The sequence below is a fragment of the Macrosteles quadrilineatus genome, unplaced genomic scaffold, assembly GCF_028750875.1.
Source record: "Macrosteles quadrilineatus isolate MER2022 unplaced genomic scaffold, UCM_ALF_1.0 Scaffold_3__2_contigs__length_128488019, whole genome shotgun sequence".
Taxonomy (NCBI): domain Eukaryota; kingdom Metazoa; phylum Arthropoda; class Insecta; order Hemiptera; family Cicadellidae; genus Macrosteles; species Macrosteles quadrilineatus.
This window is the reverse complement of record NW_026542596.1, coordinates 87,418,155-87,431,645: the sequence shown is the minus strand read 5'-3', so window position 1 is coordinate 87,431,645 and position 13,491 is coordinate 87,418,155. Positions and strand designations below refer to the sequence as shown.

The window sequence follows — 13,491 nt, the reverse complement described above, 5'->3', positions numbered from 1 at the left end:
AAAGAGTTTTTGTATATAGTAAACTTTAAAAACAAAGATTATGCATTTTTTATAATTGATTTTCTATTAAAACTTATGCTTGGTATTAAATTACAGTAAAATGTTGTGAGATAATAATTTATTATTTTGTTTATTCTAAATAAACATGTTGTTTAAGATATTTTAACCATGTGCATTTTAACATTCTTATAAAATAACAGAATAAAGTAAACATCATATGTTTTTAAAGAAAATTTTGACGGTAAACGTGTTATTCATTACAAATTTTTGCGAATATTTTGAACAGAAGATTTATGGATGAAAGTTTTTTTTTAGATATCATTGATATTTTTATTTCTGATACACAAACTATAAAAATTCAATCAAAATACCTGTTAAAATTAATTTGGACCACATACAAATTTTTTTAAACATGTTGATGACGTTAAAAACACACAAACAAAATTTTTGGCTTTGTGAGTAAAAAGGGTGACCGTTTGCTTTTTTGTCTCACTCACTTAACATTTTTGGTCTAGTAGTCCATTAGGTAAACATTTGGATCACAATAAGTAAACAAAGCGAGCATTGAATATTGTATAATGCAAATTTGAAATAAAGAAATCAGCGTACCTGCAGTTATAAACATAACTTTTAACTGTCACGGTGGCTACGAACAGCTGGACTATAATCACGGAATTGAGAAGCTGGCGTGAGCGGAACACATTACGTAGAGTGAGCGTCCGCCATCGAACACTACAATTGACTGTTTGCTTGTCGAATTATTTAGAGCTTCGTCGTAGCTGAACACGCCAAAGCTATCCAAACTTGTATATCTAATGGTTCAGAAAACATCGGAATTCAAATATTTGATCGGTGTTTATATGGTTGTTGTTAAAGAGTGTTGTTGCTGGCTCGTTGTTTTATTGACCTGTTCTTATAATGATGAAAATGGATATTAAATTTCAAATTGATTAATTATAATGTATAAATAGATAAAGATATTCAAACTTAAAAGATTTTTATCTTGAAGATTTGCAATCACTACTACCTATGTGCACTGAAGTCAAGTGCAGCAGATGGTACACGCTTCTTGCGCTAAAACTTCGATTCTACTCTTATTGTCAAGTAGCTGAACATATCTGGCGTATGCATCGTGCAGATACAATCTGAAACTGTTGTTCCACAGAGAAATAAAATTGGATACGACTCAACAGATGATTCTGAATCTGTAGGATCTGTGTAGGTGTATCAACGATCTTGGTGGATATTATTTAGTATTGTTGTCGTTTTTGTAAGAGTTACTGATTTGCATTTACACGTAAATTGATAAAACCATTGGTCTTGAATAGTAGTTGTCCATATACAGTACACGTCATGAAGAATACACCTCTTTACGATTTCAAAGGCTCACCTCAATTTGGACATATGAATCCCTTGAAGTTATGATATTCGTTACATACATTAACATAGGCCAATTTAGATGCGAACCAAATAGTAGGTGTGTCAATAACAGCTATTTATTATCTATTTCACATTGGATTACTTTTAAAAGAATTGTATGTATGTAGATTGTTTCAGGTTTAGCCTAAATCAACCTATATAGTATACGTAAACGATAAAAGGATTTGTGGATGTTTCAGTTATTGATCACGATTAATTTCTACGTCCGTTATCAAAGTTGATTTAAATCTTGATGTTGATCGATAATAGTTTGTCAAAATAGTAAAACTTAGCATGCATGTGTGGGTGTACCAGTTATCGATGATATTATATATCGACGTCAGCTATAAGATGTTCAGAGATCTATGATAGTATGTCAAACAACAGAACACGACGCAATAAAGGATTGAGGCAGAAATTGAGTGTTGGCGTAGAGGAGGAGTAGAGGTCGACCACCTCGCTGTGGGTCTGGGTCATCCTAGCTTTCTTTGTTAGCACTCCCCCGCCTGTATCTCGTGCAGCGAGCTCTGTTTGTACTGTACCTGGTGGCCGAGCTTTACTGTGGTCTGGGTCATCCTAGCTTTCTTTGTTAGCACTCCCCCGCCTGTATCTCGTGCAGCGAGCTCTGTTTGTACTGTACCTGGTGGCCGAGCTTTACTGTGGTCTGGGTCATCCTAGCTTTCTTTGTTAGCACTCCCCCGCCTGTGTCTCGTGCAGCGAGCTCTGTTTGTACTGTACCTGGTGGCCGAGCTTTACTGAAGGTCTGGGACATCCTAGCTTTCTTTGTTAGCACTCCCCCGCCTGTGTCTCGTGCAGCGAGCTCTGTTTGTACAGTACCTGGTGGCCAAGCTTTACTCTAGGTCTGGGTCATCCTAGCTTTCTTTGTTAGCACTCCCCCGCCTGTGTCTCGTGCAGCGAGCTCTGTTTGTACAGTACCTGGTGGCCGAGCTTTACTGTAGGTCTGGGTCATCCTAGCCATCTTTGTTAGCAATCCCCCGCCTGTATCTCGTGCAGAGAGCTCTGTTTGTACAGTACCTGGTGGCCGAGCTTTACTGTAGGTCTGGGTCATCCTAGCCTTCTTTGTTAGCAATCCCCCGCCTGTATCTCGTGCAGCGAGCTCTGTTTGTTTTGTACCTGGTGGCCGAGCTTTACTGTAGGTCTGGGTCATCCTAGCTTTCTTTGTTAGCAATCCCCCGCCTGTGTCTCGTGCAGCGAGCTCTGTTTGTACAGTACCTGGTGGCCGAGCTTTACTCTAGGTCTGGGTCATCCTAGCTTTCTTTGTTAGCACTCCCCCGCCTGTCTCGTGCAGCGAGCTCTGTTTGTACAGTACCTGGTGGCCGAGCTTTACTGTAGGTCTGGGACATCCTAGCTTTCATTGTTCGCACTCCCCCGCCTGTGTCTCGTGCAGCGAGCTCTATTTGTTTTGTACCTGGTGGCCGAGCTTTACTGTAGGTCTGGGTCATCCTAGCTTTCTTTGTTAGCACTCCCCCGCCTGTGTCTCGTGCAGCGAGCTCTGTTTGTTTTGTACCTGGTGGCCGAGCTTTACTGTAGGTCTGGGTCATCCTAGCTTTCTTTGTTAGCACTCCCCCGCCTGTGTCTCGTGCAGCGAGCTCTGTTTGTACTGTACCTGGTGGCCGAGCTTTACTGAAGGTCTGGGACATCCTAGCTTTCTTTGTTAGCACTCCCCCGCCTGTGTCTCGTGCAGCGAGCTCTGTTTGTACAGTACCTGGTGGCCAAGCTTTACTCTAGGTCTGGGTCATCCTAGCTTTCTTTGTTAGCACTCCCCCGCCTGTGTCTCGTGCAGCGAGTTCTGTTTGTACAGTACCTGGTGGCCGAGCTTTACTGTAGGTCTGGGTCATCCTAGCCATCTTTGTTAGCAATCCCCCGCCTGTATCTCGTGCAGCGAGCTCTGTTTGTACAGTACCTGGTGGCCGAGCTTTACTGTAGGTCTGGGTCATCCTAGCCTTCTTTGTTAGCAATCCCCCGCCTGTATCTCGTGCAGCAAGCTCTGTTTGTACAGTACCTGGTGGCCGAGCTTTACTGTAGGTCTGGGTCATCCTAGTTTTCATTGTTTGCACTCCCCCGCCTGTGTCTCGTGCAGCGAGCTCTGTTTGTTTTGTACCTGGTGGCCGAGCTTTACTGTAGGTCTGGGTCATCCTAGCTTTCTTTGTTAGCACTCCCCCGCCTGTGTCTCGTGCAGCGAGCTCTGTTTGTACAGTACCTGGTGGCCGAGCTTTACTCTAGGTCTGGGTCATCCTAGCTTTCTTTGTTAGCACTCCCCCGCCTGTCTCGTGCAGCGAGCTCTGTTTGTACAGTACCTGGTGGCCGAGCTTTACTGTAGGTCTGGGACATCCTAGCTTTCATTGTTAGCACTCCCCCGCCTGTGTCTCGTGCAGCGAGCTCTGTTTGTTTTGTACCTGGTGGCCGAGCTTTACTGTAGGTCTGGGTCATCCTAGCTTTCTTTGTTAGCACTCCCCTGCCTGTGTCTCGTGCAGCGAGCTCTGTTTGTATTGTACCTGGTGGCCGAGCTTTACTGTAGGTCTGGGTCATCCTAGCTTTCTTTGTTAGCACTCCCCCGCCTGTGTCTCGTGCAGCGAGCTCTGTTTGTACTGTACCTGGTGGCCGAGCTTTACTGTAGGTCTGGGTCATCCTAGCTTTCTTTGTTAGCACTCCCCCGCCTGTGTCTCGTGCAGCGAGCTCTGTTTGTTTTGTACCTGGTGGCCGAGCTTTACTGTAGGTCTGGGTCATCCTAGCTTTCTTTGTTAGCACTCCCCCGCCTGTGTCTCGTGCAGCGAGCTCTGTTTGTACTGTACCTGGTGGCCGAGCTTTACTGTAGGTCTGGGACATCCTAGCTTTCTTTGTTAGCACTCCCCCGCCTGTGTCTCGTGCAGCGAGCTCTGTTTGTACTGTACCTGGGGGCCGAGCTTGACTGTAGGTCTGGGTGATCCTAGCTTTCTTTGTTAACACTCCCCCGCCTGTGTCTCGTGCAGCGAGCTCTGTTGGTACTGTACCTGGTGGCCGAGCTTTACCCTAGGTCTGGGTCATCCTAGCTTTCTTTGTTAGCACTTCCCCGCCTGTATCTCGTGCAGCGAGCTCTGTTTGTACTGTACCTGGGGGCCGAGCTTGACTCTAGGTCTGGGTGATCCTAGCTTTCTTTGTTAGCACTCCCCTGCCTGTATCTCGTGCAGCGAGCTCTGTTTATACTGTCCCTGGGGGCCGAGCTTGACTGTAGGTCAGGGTGATCCTAGCTTGCTTTGTTAGCACTCCCCCGCCTGTATCTCGTGCAGCGAGCTCTGTTTATACTGTACCTGGTGGCCGAGCTTGACTGTAGGACTGGGTCATCCAAGCTTTAATTGTTAGCACACCCCCTTTGTCTCATGCAGTGACCTATGTATGTACTCTTTGTTGCTGTGCTTTGCCGTAGGTTACTTTATTATTCTTTAATGATCTCCCTTGCACGACCAACCTTCAATAATAACTTAAGTAGTATACGTTTACGATCAACCCTTATTAACCTCGGTTGTTACACAAGGCACTTTTTTGTTGTGCTTAGTTTTTCTTACAAAATAAATAGTTTATCACGTTATTTTAATGGGAAAAAGTGCATACCACTCTTTTATTTCATGATACGTTAAAATTCTAAGTATACAACCTTCCAATTTTATCCTAGTCCGTTATTTCCCCCAACAATAGTTATTTTGACTGCAGTCATCTAGAGAGGCAATTACCTTTGAAATCTCATATATCAATATGGTAGCCAGTAACAGTATACCAAAAGATCAATCATACGAATTTACGAGTCTCTGTTCAACATATCAGTTATTTGTACAACGACTGCCTCTGTTTTACATCGCGGCACCTCACGTCTTGGCCTACAAACATTTCTGTTCTTGACTGTTGACCTCACACGCTCTGGCCCTCGTAATGATTGCTAAACGACGAGTTTCTTTTGTCTCGGGTTGATCTTGTTTCCGAGGACGACGACCTCGTCATGGGTCACCGGTCAAGCGGACAGAGATCCTTCGCTGGAGCCTCCAGCGACACCTCCGACATGCGAACTGGAGAAACTCCAGGTCTGCGGGACAGGAGGTGATACGAGTAAACTCCAGGAGAATAAGAAAAGAATAAACTCAGTGAGTTGGGAAAATTTGATTGACCGGGCTAAGAGAACGGAGAAAGCAGATGGATCATGCAATTGGGTTAACTAAATTATTTTGGACTAATTTATTCTATTATGCTACCAAGCACACGATGGTTTGAATCGTGGGGTCGACATCTACTAGAGTGACCGTCTCAGGGTTCACGGGAATTGATGTTCTTTTATTCGTCTCCAGGTAGAATAGGTTAATTATAAAACATGAACACACTTCTTCAAATGTGTTTTTCAAATTCTTGCGATTCTTGCGAAAAGTGGGGTATTGTTCAACGTGTTTTGGTCGCCACTTTTATGTATTCGAGCGCCATTATAGATTGTTTTACAGTAATTAAGGTTCTACTGTATTACAATTTGTTTGACCATTATTACTCTTTATTCTGTGCCATCGGAAATAATGTGTTCTACTGAATTAAGTTTTTTAATGCAAGGGTTAGGATTTTTTTCTAGATCTACAGTAAAATTAGGTCCCCTGCAAAACATACACAACAAACAAATCAGAACTCTTTGTATTCATACAAAATAAAATCCCAGATTTTACTATATGTTATTCCAAACAGATTTCGCTCCCCCAGCATCCACAAAGCAAATTGGATGGTTTATAAAACAAAGGCATGAAATATCGTCTCAATACGAAATCCTCGGGTGGAAAACGAAGTTTCCAAGTCGTGCTTATCACCGATGCGAGCTAGTTTGAAATAAAATCAGCTGTGAAGCGGTATGTTTTATGTATTGTCCGTGCTCGGAGTTCTATTCATGTATTCCCCTGTACGCCTCACTTATCTTTCGGAGATGCTGTGATGGCAGAAGCTTGTATTTGTGTCTCTCTCACTTGTATATCTCGATATTTCCCGGTTTTCCAAGACGAAACGAGAGTTTATTTGGCAGTCTGGGTAAAAAAGTGTCTCAGGATTTGCTGATTCCAGGATTTTTTCATTCGTGAAATATTAGGGTAAAAATTTGAGTTTATCTAGGCTGAGACTCATTTTCTGTCACTGTTGTTTTAATTGGATGGTACATTTATAATAACTATTCAATTCAGCGACGAGTTTATAAATAAAAACACGTTGTCACGATCCGTAGTTCCAAACCAAGATAAATCAATGATCTACTAGTGTACCTGTTTCTCGAATTCGAGCGATTGCTAAGTATTACAGGAGTTATTTTAAAACGAATAACAGTCATAGTTTCTGATGACTTTAAAAGATTTGACTCAAAGATTATGAAAATACTCAAGATGTACTTCAGATCGATATAATCAACATTTCTTGTAAATATCTTATCTTTTTTCAAAAGCTGATCTTGTTTTTAGTAGCATATTTTGGATGATGAATGTCGTGAGGGATAAGCCCTCTAATGCAGTTATAGATTGTGTCAAGAATCTTCAAGTTGAACACCATTGGCAACACAAATATATAGATTTCGAGGCAATTAGCATAATAATTAAAAATTAACTCTCTCCCTAAATCTAGATGTTTTAGAACAATTTAAAATATTCTAGAATTTCTTATAGGTACACCTTAATACTCGAATAACCCCTTCACTCTCGCAAAGGTTTTTTAAACAAAAGTAGTGTTTTCTAATCCGGAGTCAAAAATTACCATTTTAGTTTACCGTTGGTCTTTTATACTGTGGTTAAAAATTTCATTACAACCTCAGACGGAGGGCTTTTCAATCTATCGACCACTTATCCCTCTCGAAAATGACTCGAATTCGAATCATGAACTTCTCAAATCAAAATCCAACTTTCAACTCGGCGAGAAACACCAAACACTACCTTTACTGTTTCAATGTTAGACAGAGTGCTTTCGTCCATTATGCGAGAACCGTCTCGTTTTAACAGTTGCCATTTATTAACGACTCTGGATTGTCAGCTCCGGCCCTGATTATTTCAAAGTCGTTTATCCCTCAGTACTTAAACTTTTCCACGGATTGTCTTCTCTTATTGATTAGTTGTCTGCGTCAATGTTGGAACAGTTTTAAAGATTAATGTTTAGCGAGGGTCTTAATTCATTCTTGTCAGTAGTTGGTGCGAGGAGAGCATTATTGTAGATCCATTACAATGGCTCAAGTCCCTTTATTTTTGCTAAAACATACATATGAATTGCCTACTGCACATTCTACTTTTCAGGTCAGAAACATTGGTACTACTCTTTAACTATTGGATACGAAAATCATCAATGAATATTAATACTTAAAAGCAAGTTGAACAAAATGATCACAATTTAAGTTAAATGGTGCATGTTTGCGATCACGTGTTGCAATTCTATGTGTCTAGGAAGATTATGTAAAATGAATAACTAGCCAAATCCTACTTACTTACACAAATTATGCTTACTTACTTCTATAACTTTAAAGGTTATAAATTTAAAATAAATATTCCGATCAGTTTGGATTGTCTCGACAATAACCTAAAGATATTCAATAGATCCAGTAAAATAAGGGTAGCACCATTCAGGACACTGGCTGCAGAAACTCAGACACAGAACAACGGTTTGTAGAAAACTGCTTTGTCTCAAGTAATACAACATACAACCCACAGCAGAACCAACCCTTATTACTAGTTCTTTTTTCCTCGTTTAAAGTGTTTCTGACAAATATTGTTAGAGATTTTACGTTATAGTTTTTTGTAGTTAAAAGAAACATACGTGGAGTTGAATTTTAAAGCAGTTCTAAAAAATGGACGTTAAACATTTTATCAATTGCTTGAGTTCAATTACTGTTGGTATTTAAAAATATATTTACTTTGGATAGTACTAGTATTTAAAAATATATTTACTTCGGATAGTATTTTCAATAAACTTCAAATTCATTGAACGGAATGTTGGCCCATGAACCAACTGTATACCTTATCTTAAAATGAGCATTGTAAATAATGTACTTGTTTTACGTACATTGTAAATAACATAATTTAAATAATTTACATTTTCTATCATCTTTGTAAGCTCACTCTATTTCCTCTTTAAATATTGGCTTACCTTTACATTGTATATGATATACTAACTTTTTGACAATATTACTTTTAAAAAGTGCAATGTATAGGTTTAATAACATTGTACTCTGTCCAAACAAAAATCATCGTTGTATTACCCACTCTTCTGGTGTTTCAAAAATCGTAAAATAAGCCAACTTCACTTGCAAATGTACGGTTTAAATTTTAATGAAGGAATTTATAAAAGCGAAAAACTGGACAAAACTTTCAAGAGGAGTGTTTTTAAGGGTAAGAGGTAAATCCGTAGGTTTTGCCGGACCCGGATAAGCTCCCGGCCTCTCTAATCGCATAAATAAGCTGAACCATCATTTACACGATAACAGTTTATGTGCACTAATTTTATTGCTCGTAAAATTGATTAAATCTCGAAACAGGATTAACCATTTAATGTTCCAATATACTTTGCGATATTGCCTACGTTCTGGATACGTCGGTTTTACTGGAGATAATTCTTTATTGAAAACAATAATTTATGTAACGGGTTGGCAGGATGTTATGGAAAGTCTTTCATTCAATTTTTGTCGAGGTGTAAAGATTTGATATTTTTCTTTTCATAATGTTTCGATTAGCAGTAGAGAGAGGGCAAATGTTTTAGTGTTGTTTATATTCAAATGGAAATATGAATGGATTAAAATCAAACGTGGCATGCCGTAGTAATGATGCACATTTAACAAAACATATTTAGCTACATTATTAGCAAAACAAAACAACAGTAAGTATTTACATAAGACATATACAAACAATTCGTGAAATATCAATCTAATCATTTGTTTCGTATGATTAACATTAAGAAATTAATATCCTTTCATGAACAAACCGTTATATTATAAATCTAGTGGAGTTTCTACTTACTTTGGTATGGTTTCCGAAAATAAAAAAATGAAAAAAACTACAAACATAGCAATTTAGGTAAATAGTCAATTTACATACATTACGGAATTTTAGCATATGAAAGTATACATGTATTTTATCATAGTGGGACATTTCGAAATACCTATACACCATTCCAAAGCTGTCTCTATTGACAAATGACTGGGCGTAGCGGTGTTTCATCCCCTAAGTGCCCTGTACTGAGATCGATCAAATTATCGCTACAATACTATGTGGGGGTTGTGGTACCTCATATCCCCCCACCCCGACATAATCCTGCCGATTAAACCGACTTGTTCAACACTGATCGTGGATTGGCAGGATTTGTTGGTTACGGTGGTGGTTGGTCTTTTTTATAGGTTTTGTACGTAAATAAATTGTGTTATATATTTTATTTTAGTATATGAGTTCACTATAAGTACACTCGCCTTCTCAACATTTTGACTCATATATTTTCATGCTACTATCAACCCTACTCAGCTATAAACCAAATTTACCATCTGGTACAAATTTGCCAGAAGAAAAGATAGAATTAAGATACGGCAGTAGTTATGGTAAAGGTTACCGTTGGGATACCAATTAGTGGTAATACCCAAGAAAATTTGGAATTTTTAACAAGATCAGGGCTTGGAGGGTTCTTTACAAGACAATAACGGAACAATGGCAACGGATTTGGTAGAAAACTCGAATAAACCAAGTGTTCTTGTGCAAACCATAAACCACTATCAATTGTTATTATTTTAAATAATCTTTACTTAATTAGAAAATCATATTTTTTTTCACGCAAACATTAACACAACCATAACAATTGTTACAAGCACAAGAGTAAGTACAGTGGCACAAGTAGTTGTTGATGGGCAACGGAACATCTGCAAGTTCATGCTGAAGAAGTACAGTCACAGCTGAGAGCTAGGTACAGTCTGTTCCACAGTGAAGGGTCCTCGACTCAAGGGTCTTCCAACTCGCCACTAACAAGACGACAGACTTCTCTTTTATTTTCTGGGTGTAATTGTTGCCAGGGGTCTACTGGGCTGAGACCCTTTAGTTCTGGTTTGTTTCTAGAGTTGCGTGTGGGACTCAGAGTAAAATGTACCTACTCACGATATACTTCCAAAAATGTTACATAACACATGGAAACATTTCGTTAAGTAAAATATTTTGAATCCGTCATAATTAAACAAAATTTTACAAAATTATTTACAGTACTTAAAAACGTATATTTTATGGCTTTGAACCGTGAGGAACCCATAATGTTGATACCCCCGTGAAAGTTAGAGTTTTGTACTAAACAAATTAGAAGGTGCTCTGTTGAGGTTTGACACTTTGAAAAACAGGATGTTTACACTTAAATACGAGGAAAACATTAATTTTAAGGAAACACTAGTTGGCTTTCAGAATTTCTCAGGTACAATTTGAAAGGAGTTTTCTTTTAGTTTTTGTCCGTTATTATCATTAGTCCAAATATTCCTCTTTGGATAATATTTTTTACTAAAACTAAAAATATATGATTATGAAACTACATTGTGGACCATCGCTTAGTTGCCTAGTTATACATCTAAAGCATTATAAGTTGACAGGGTAGTAATTGCATCAAAATATCCAACAAGACCTAACAAAATTAAACAATACACAAAATACCTTAAACTAGGCTTTTATTTTACTCAACCGATTTCATAAAACTCTTGATATTGTTCATAAAAATCTAAAGACGGTTTATGTGTAGCCTTAAAGTTTTATCTGAGGAGCAAGGGGCGAGGAACGTACGAGTTGAGATTGAGTTCATTTGTTATGATCACGACCATAAAACTGAGCCTTCCTTCTCTACACCAAAAGTCCTGATTTTCCCAGACGAAGATTTCATGTCATCCTCCTTTTATTTCCCTTTATGTGAGATTGTCATATTTTATATTATGAAGTATGAGGTTTAGAACACCTTAAATTTTGATTTCTGATTCTGAAACTTTTGTTGGGCAAATATTTTACGTTGTTCTGTAAACCTTTTTTTCAAAATATTCGTAGATTTGTACTAGTTTGAACAAGAAATACTTAAAGTTTAGTTTGTTTTGAAATACTGCATACAAGAAGTGTTTCCTTAGGTCTATAAATTAAAGTAGTATCGCAAAAACTTCAGATTGAATTTAAAAAAAATAATTCACGAGTTAGTTTCCTTTTGAATTTTTATAATTAAGGATGTAAGCAACGTCTTTATACGTTTATAGAATAATTATGTACCATGTCTGATTTTATTGTATTTTATTATAATCAACTTCCACAACATCTATGATTTCATTAGTTTAGTAAAAGACTGCCAAACTGTATTAGATTTATAAATAAAAAAAATATTTTTACTGTTGTAAAAACCAACTTTATTCACATACAACTAATTAGAATACCTTTTGCAGCAGTCAATCTAAGACACCTTTCTTCTATATTTACACGATCTAATTACCCACACAAGTGCTAGCTTAAGTTAAGAATAATAAGACACAACTCGTCTCGCGATGTAATGATTTATTCTTATGCAAACGAGCGTCGTCGTCTCGTCAAGTTAGTTATATTCCAGCAATTATCACCCGCCATCTCCAGCCCCAGTCGCTGCCGGCTGTCGCAGCGTAGAAACAAAACTTTGTTCAGTTCTCGAAGAAAGTACTGAAATTATTAAAGACGCAGGCGGTTGCGACAGGGAGATGGCGGGCGTGACCAAAATGTCACAGGAAAGTTGTTATTAATGCTCTATAGTGAATATATATTTTTGGATATTTTGAAATAAATTATAGAAATTAATTTGGAGAAAATACCTCACTAAATAGTTAAATATGAGCTGATGAAATCTGGATTAATTTCCTATTGCTGTAAGAGGTAGGTTTCTATAATCATAGTGAATCCGAATATTGGGTCTTCGGACAACCAAGATTGTTTAACCATTTTTATGTGGGCCTATGCTATTATTTTGTTCTCCAGCAATTATTTAATGGGATTGCACTGCTGAAACGAATGTTTAATGTCTAAGAAAAATATTTTATAGTAGAAAAAGTTACCTCTGGTAAAAGACGAAAAATTATTCGTAAAATCTTTGCGGTAGTGGCTTTATAGTTTTGGAGAGTGAATCGAAACTGTTTATTTTTCGTACTAGCTGTTAACTAGCATTACAACCTACTACAGTAGCAATGGCATACTTTAAATCCTCACTATCTATTGAGCTTCTACACTAATCTAAGGAGTTTTTACACTGTAAATCCTTACAATGTATCTCTTTTAAAAACATGAATTAGTTATGATTTTCCCTTTTCTGCTATTTAAAACCAATTAAGCAATATGTTTTTCTTTTTAAGTCTACAGATTATATAATAATTGTTCACAGAATTGAATATTTAAAAAAAGAGCTACATACAAATAAAAAAATTTAGCCCGATTCTCGCTGCTATCGTGTCACATTTGTGACAGAATTAACTCTTATTTATTGTCCGCAATATTTCACAAAGCCATTAGACCAACACCTGGGAAGCGACATAACTCTAATGCCAATTAATGTCTTCCGATACCGAATGTTTATTTTCCAACAGCGGTCGCAGTTTATAGCGCCAATACGTCTGGCAGATAAATGCATTGCCAATCCGACGGCGCTTATCCGAACTGATAATCCGACAAGCGGGGATCGTAGTATTGACTATGCTGCAAAGTTTTAGGTATTTATCCGTTTTAAAATGGCAGTTTTTAACATATATACACATTATTTAACCATCTTACTAGTTTTATTCGTGTGTTGAGTTTTTATTGTTATTGTTTTTAAAATTGTTCATAGGACTACCATTTTGATTTTTGTGAAATCTTATTTTTTTTACTAAATTCTCTTTTGTATTTGTTAAAATATAAACGCTCATAAAATTTTTAATGTTTTATAAAATTGTATTTGCTTCAACCTAGTGAAATTTTATTAACTGACTGTTTATCACTTACAAATTAAACATAAACTGCATAAATTTAAATAAACTATTTCATTATGCACCAAATAGTTCATCGAATCAGTACTTTTTGCTTTTTCAGATCTCAAATATAG

The 13,491-nt window shown here is 37.8% G+C and overlaps 1 protein-coding gene across 1 annotated transcript in view; it reads left to right on the top strand.

The window, feature by feature from the left end:
* Nucleotides 1-5,410: 5,410 nt before the first annotated feature.
* Nucleotides 5,411-13,491, top strand: part of LOC128989347 (uncharacterized) — a 113,565-nt gene continuing 105,484 nt past the window's right edge. The window contains exon 1 of the mRNA XM_054411230.1: nucleotides 5,411-5,508. Coding sequence (XP_054267205.1) covers nucleotides 5,411-5,508 — 98 coding nt within the window. The remainder of the gene's footprint in view (nucleotides 5,509-13,491) is intronic.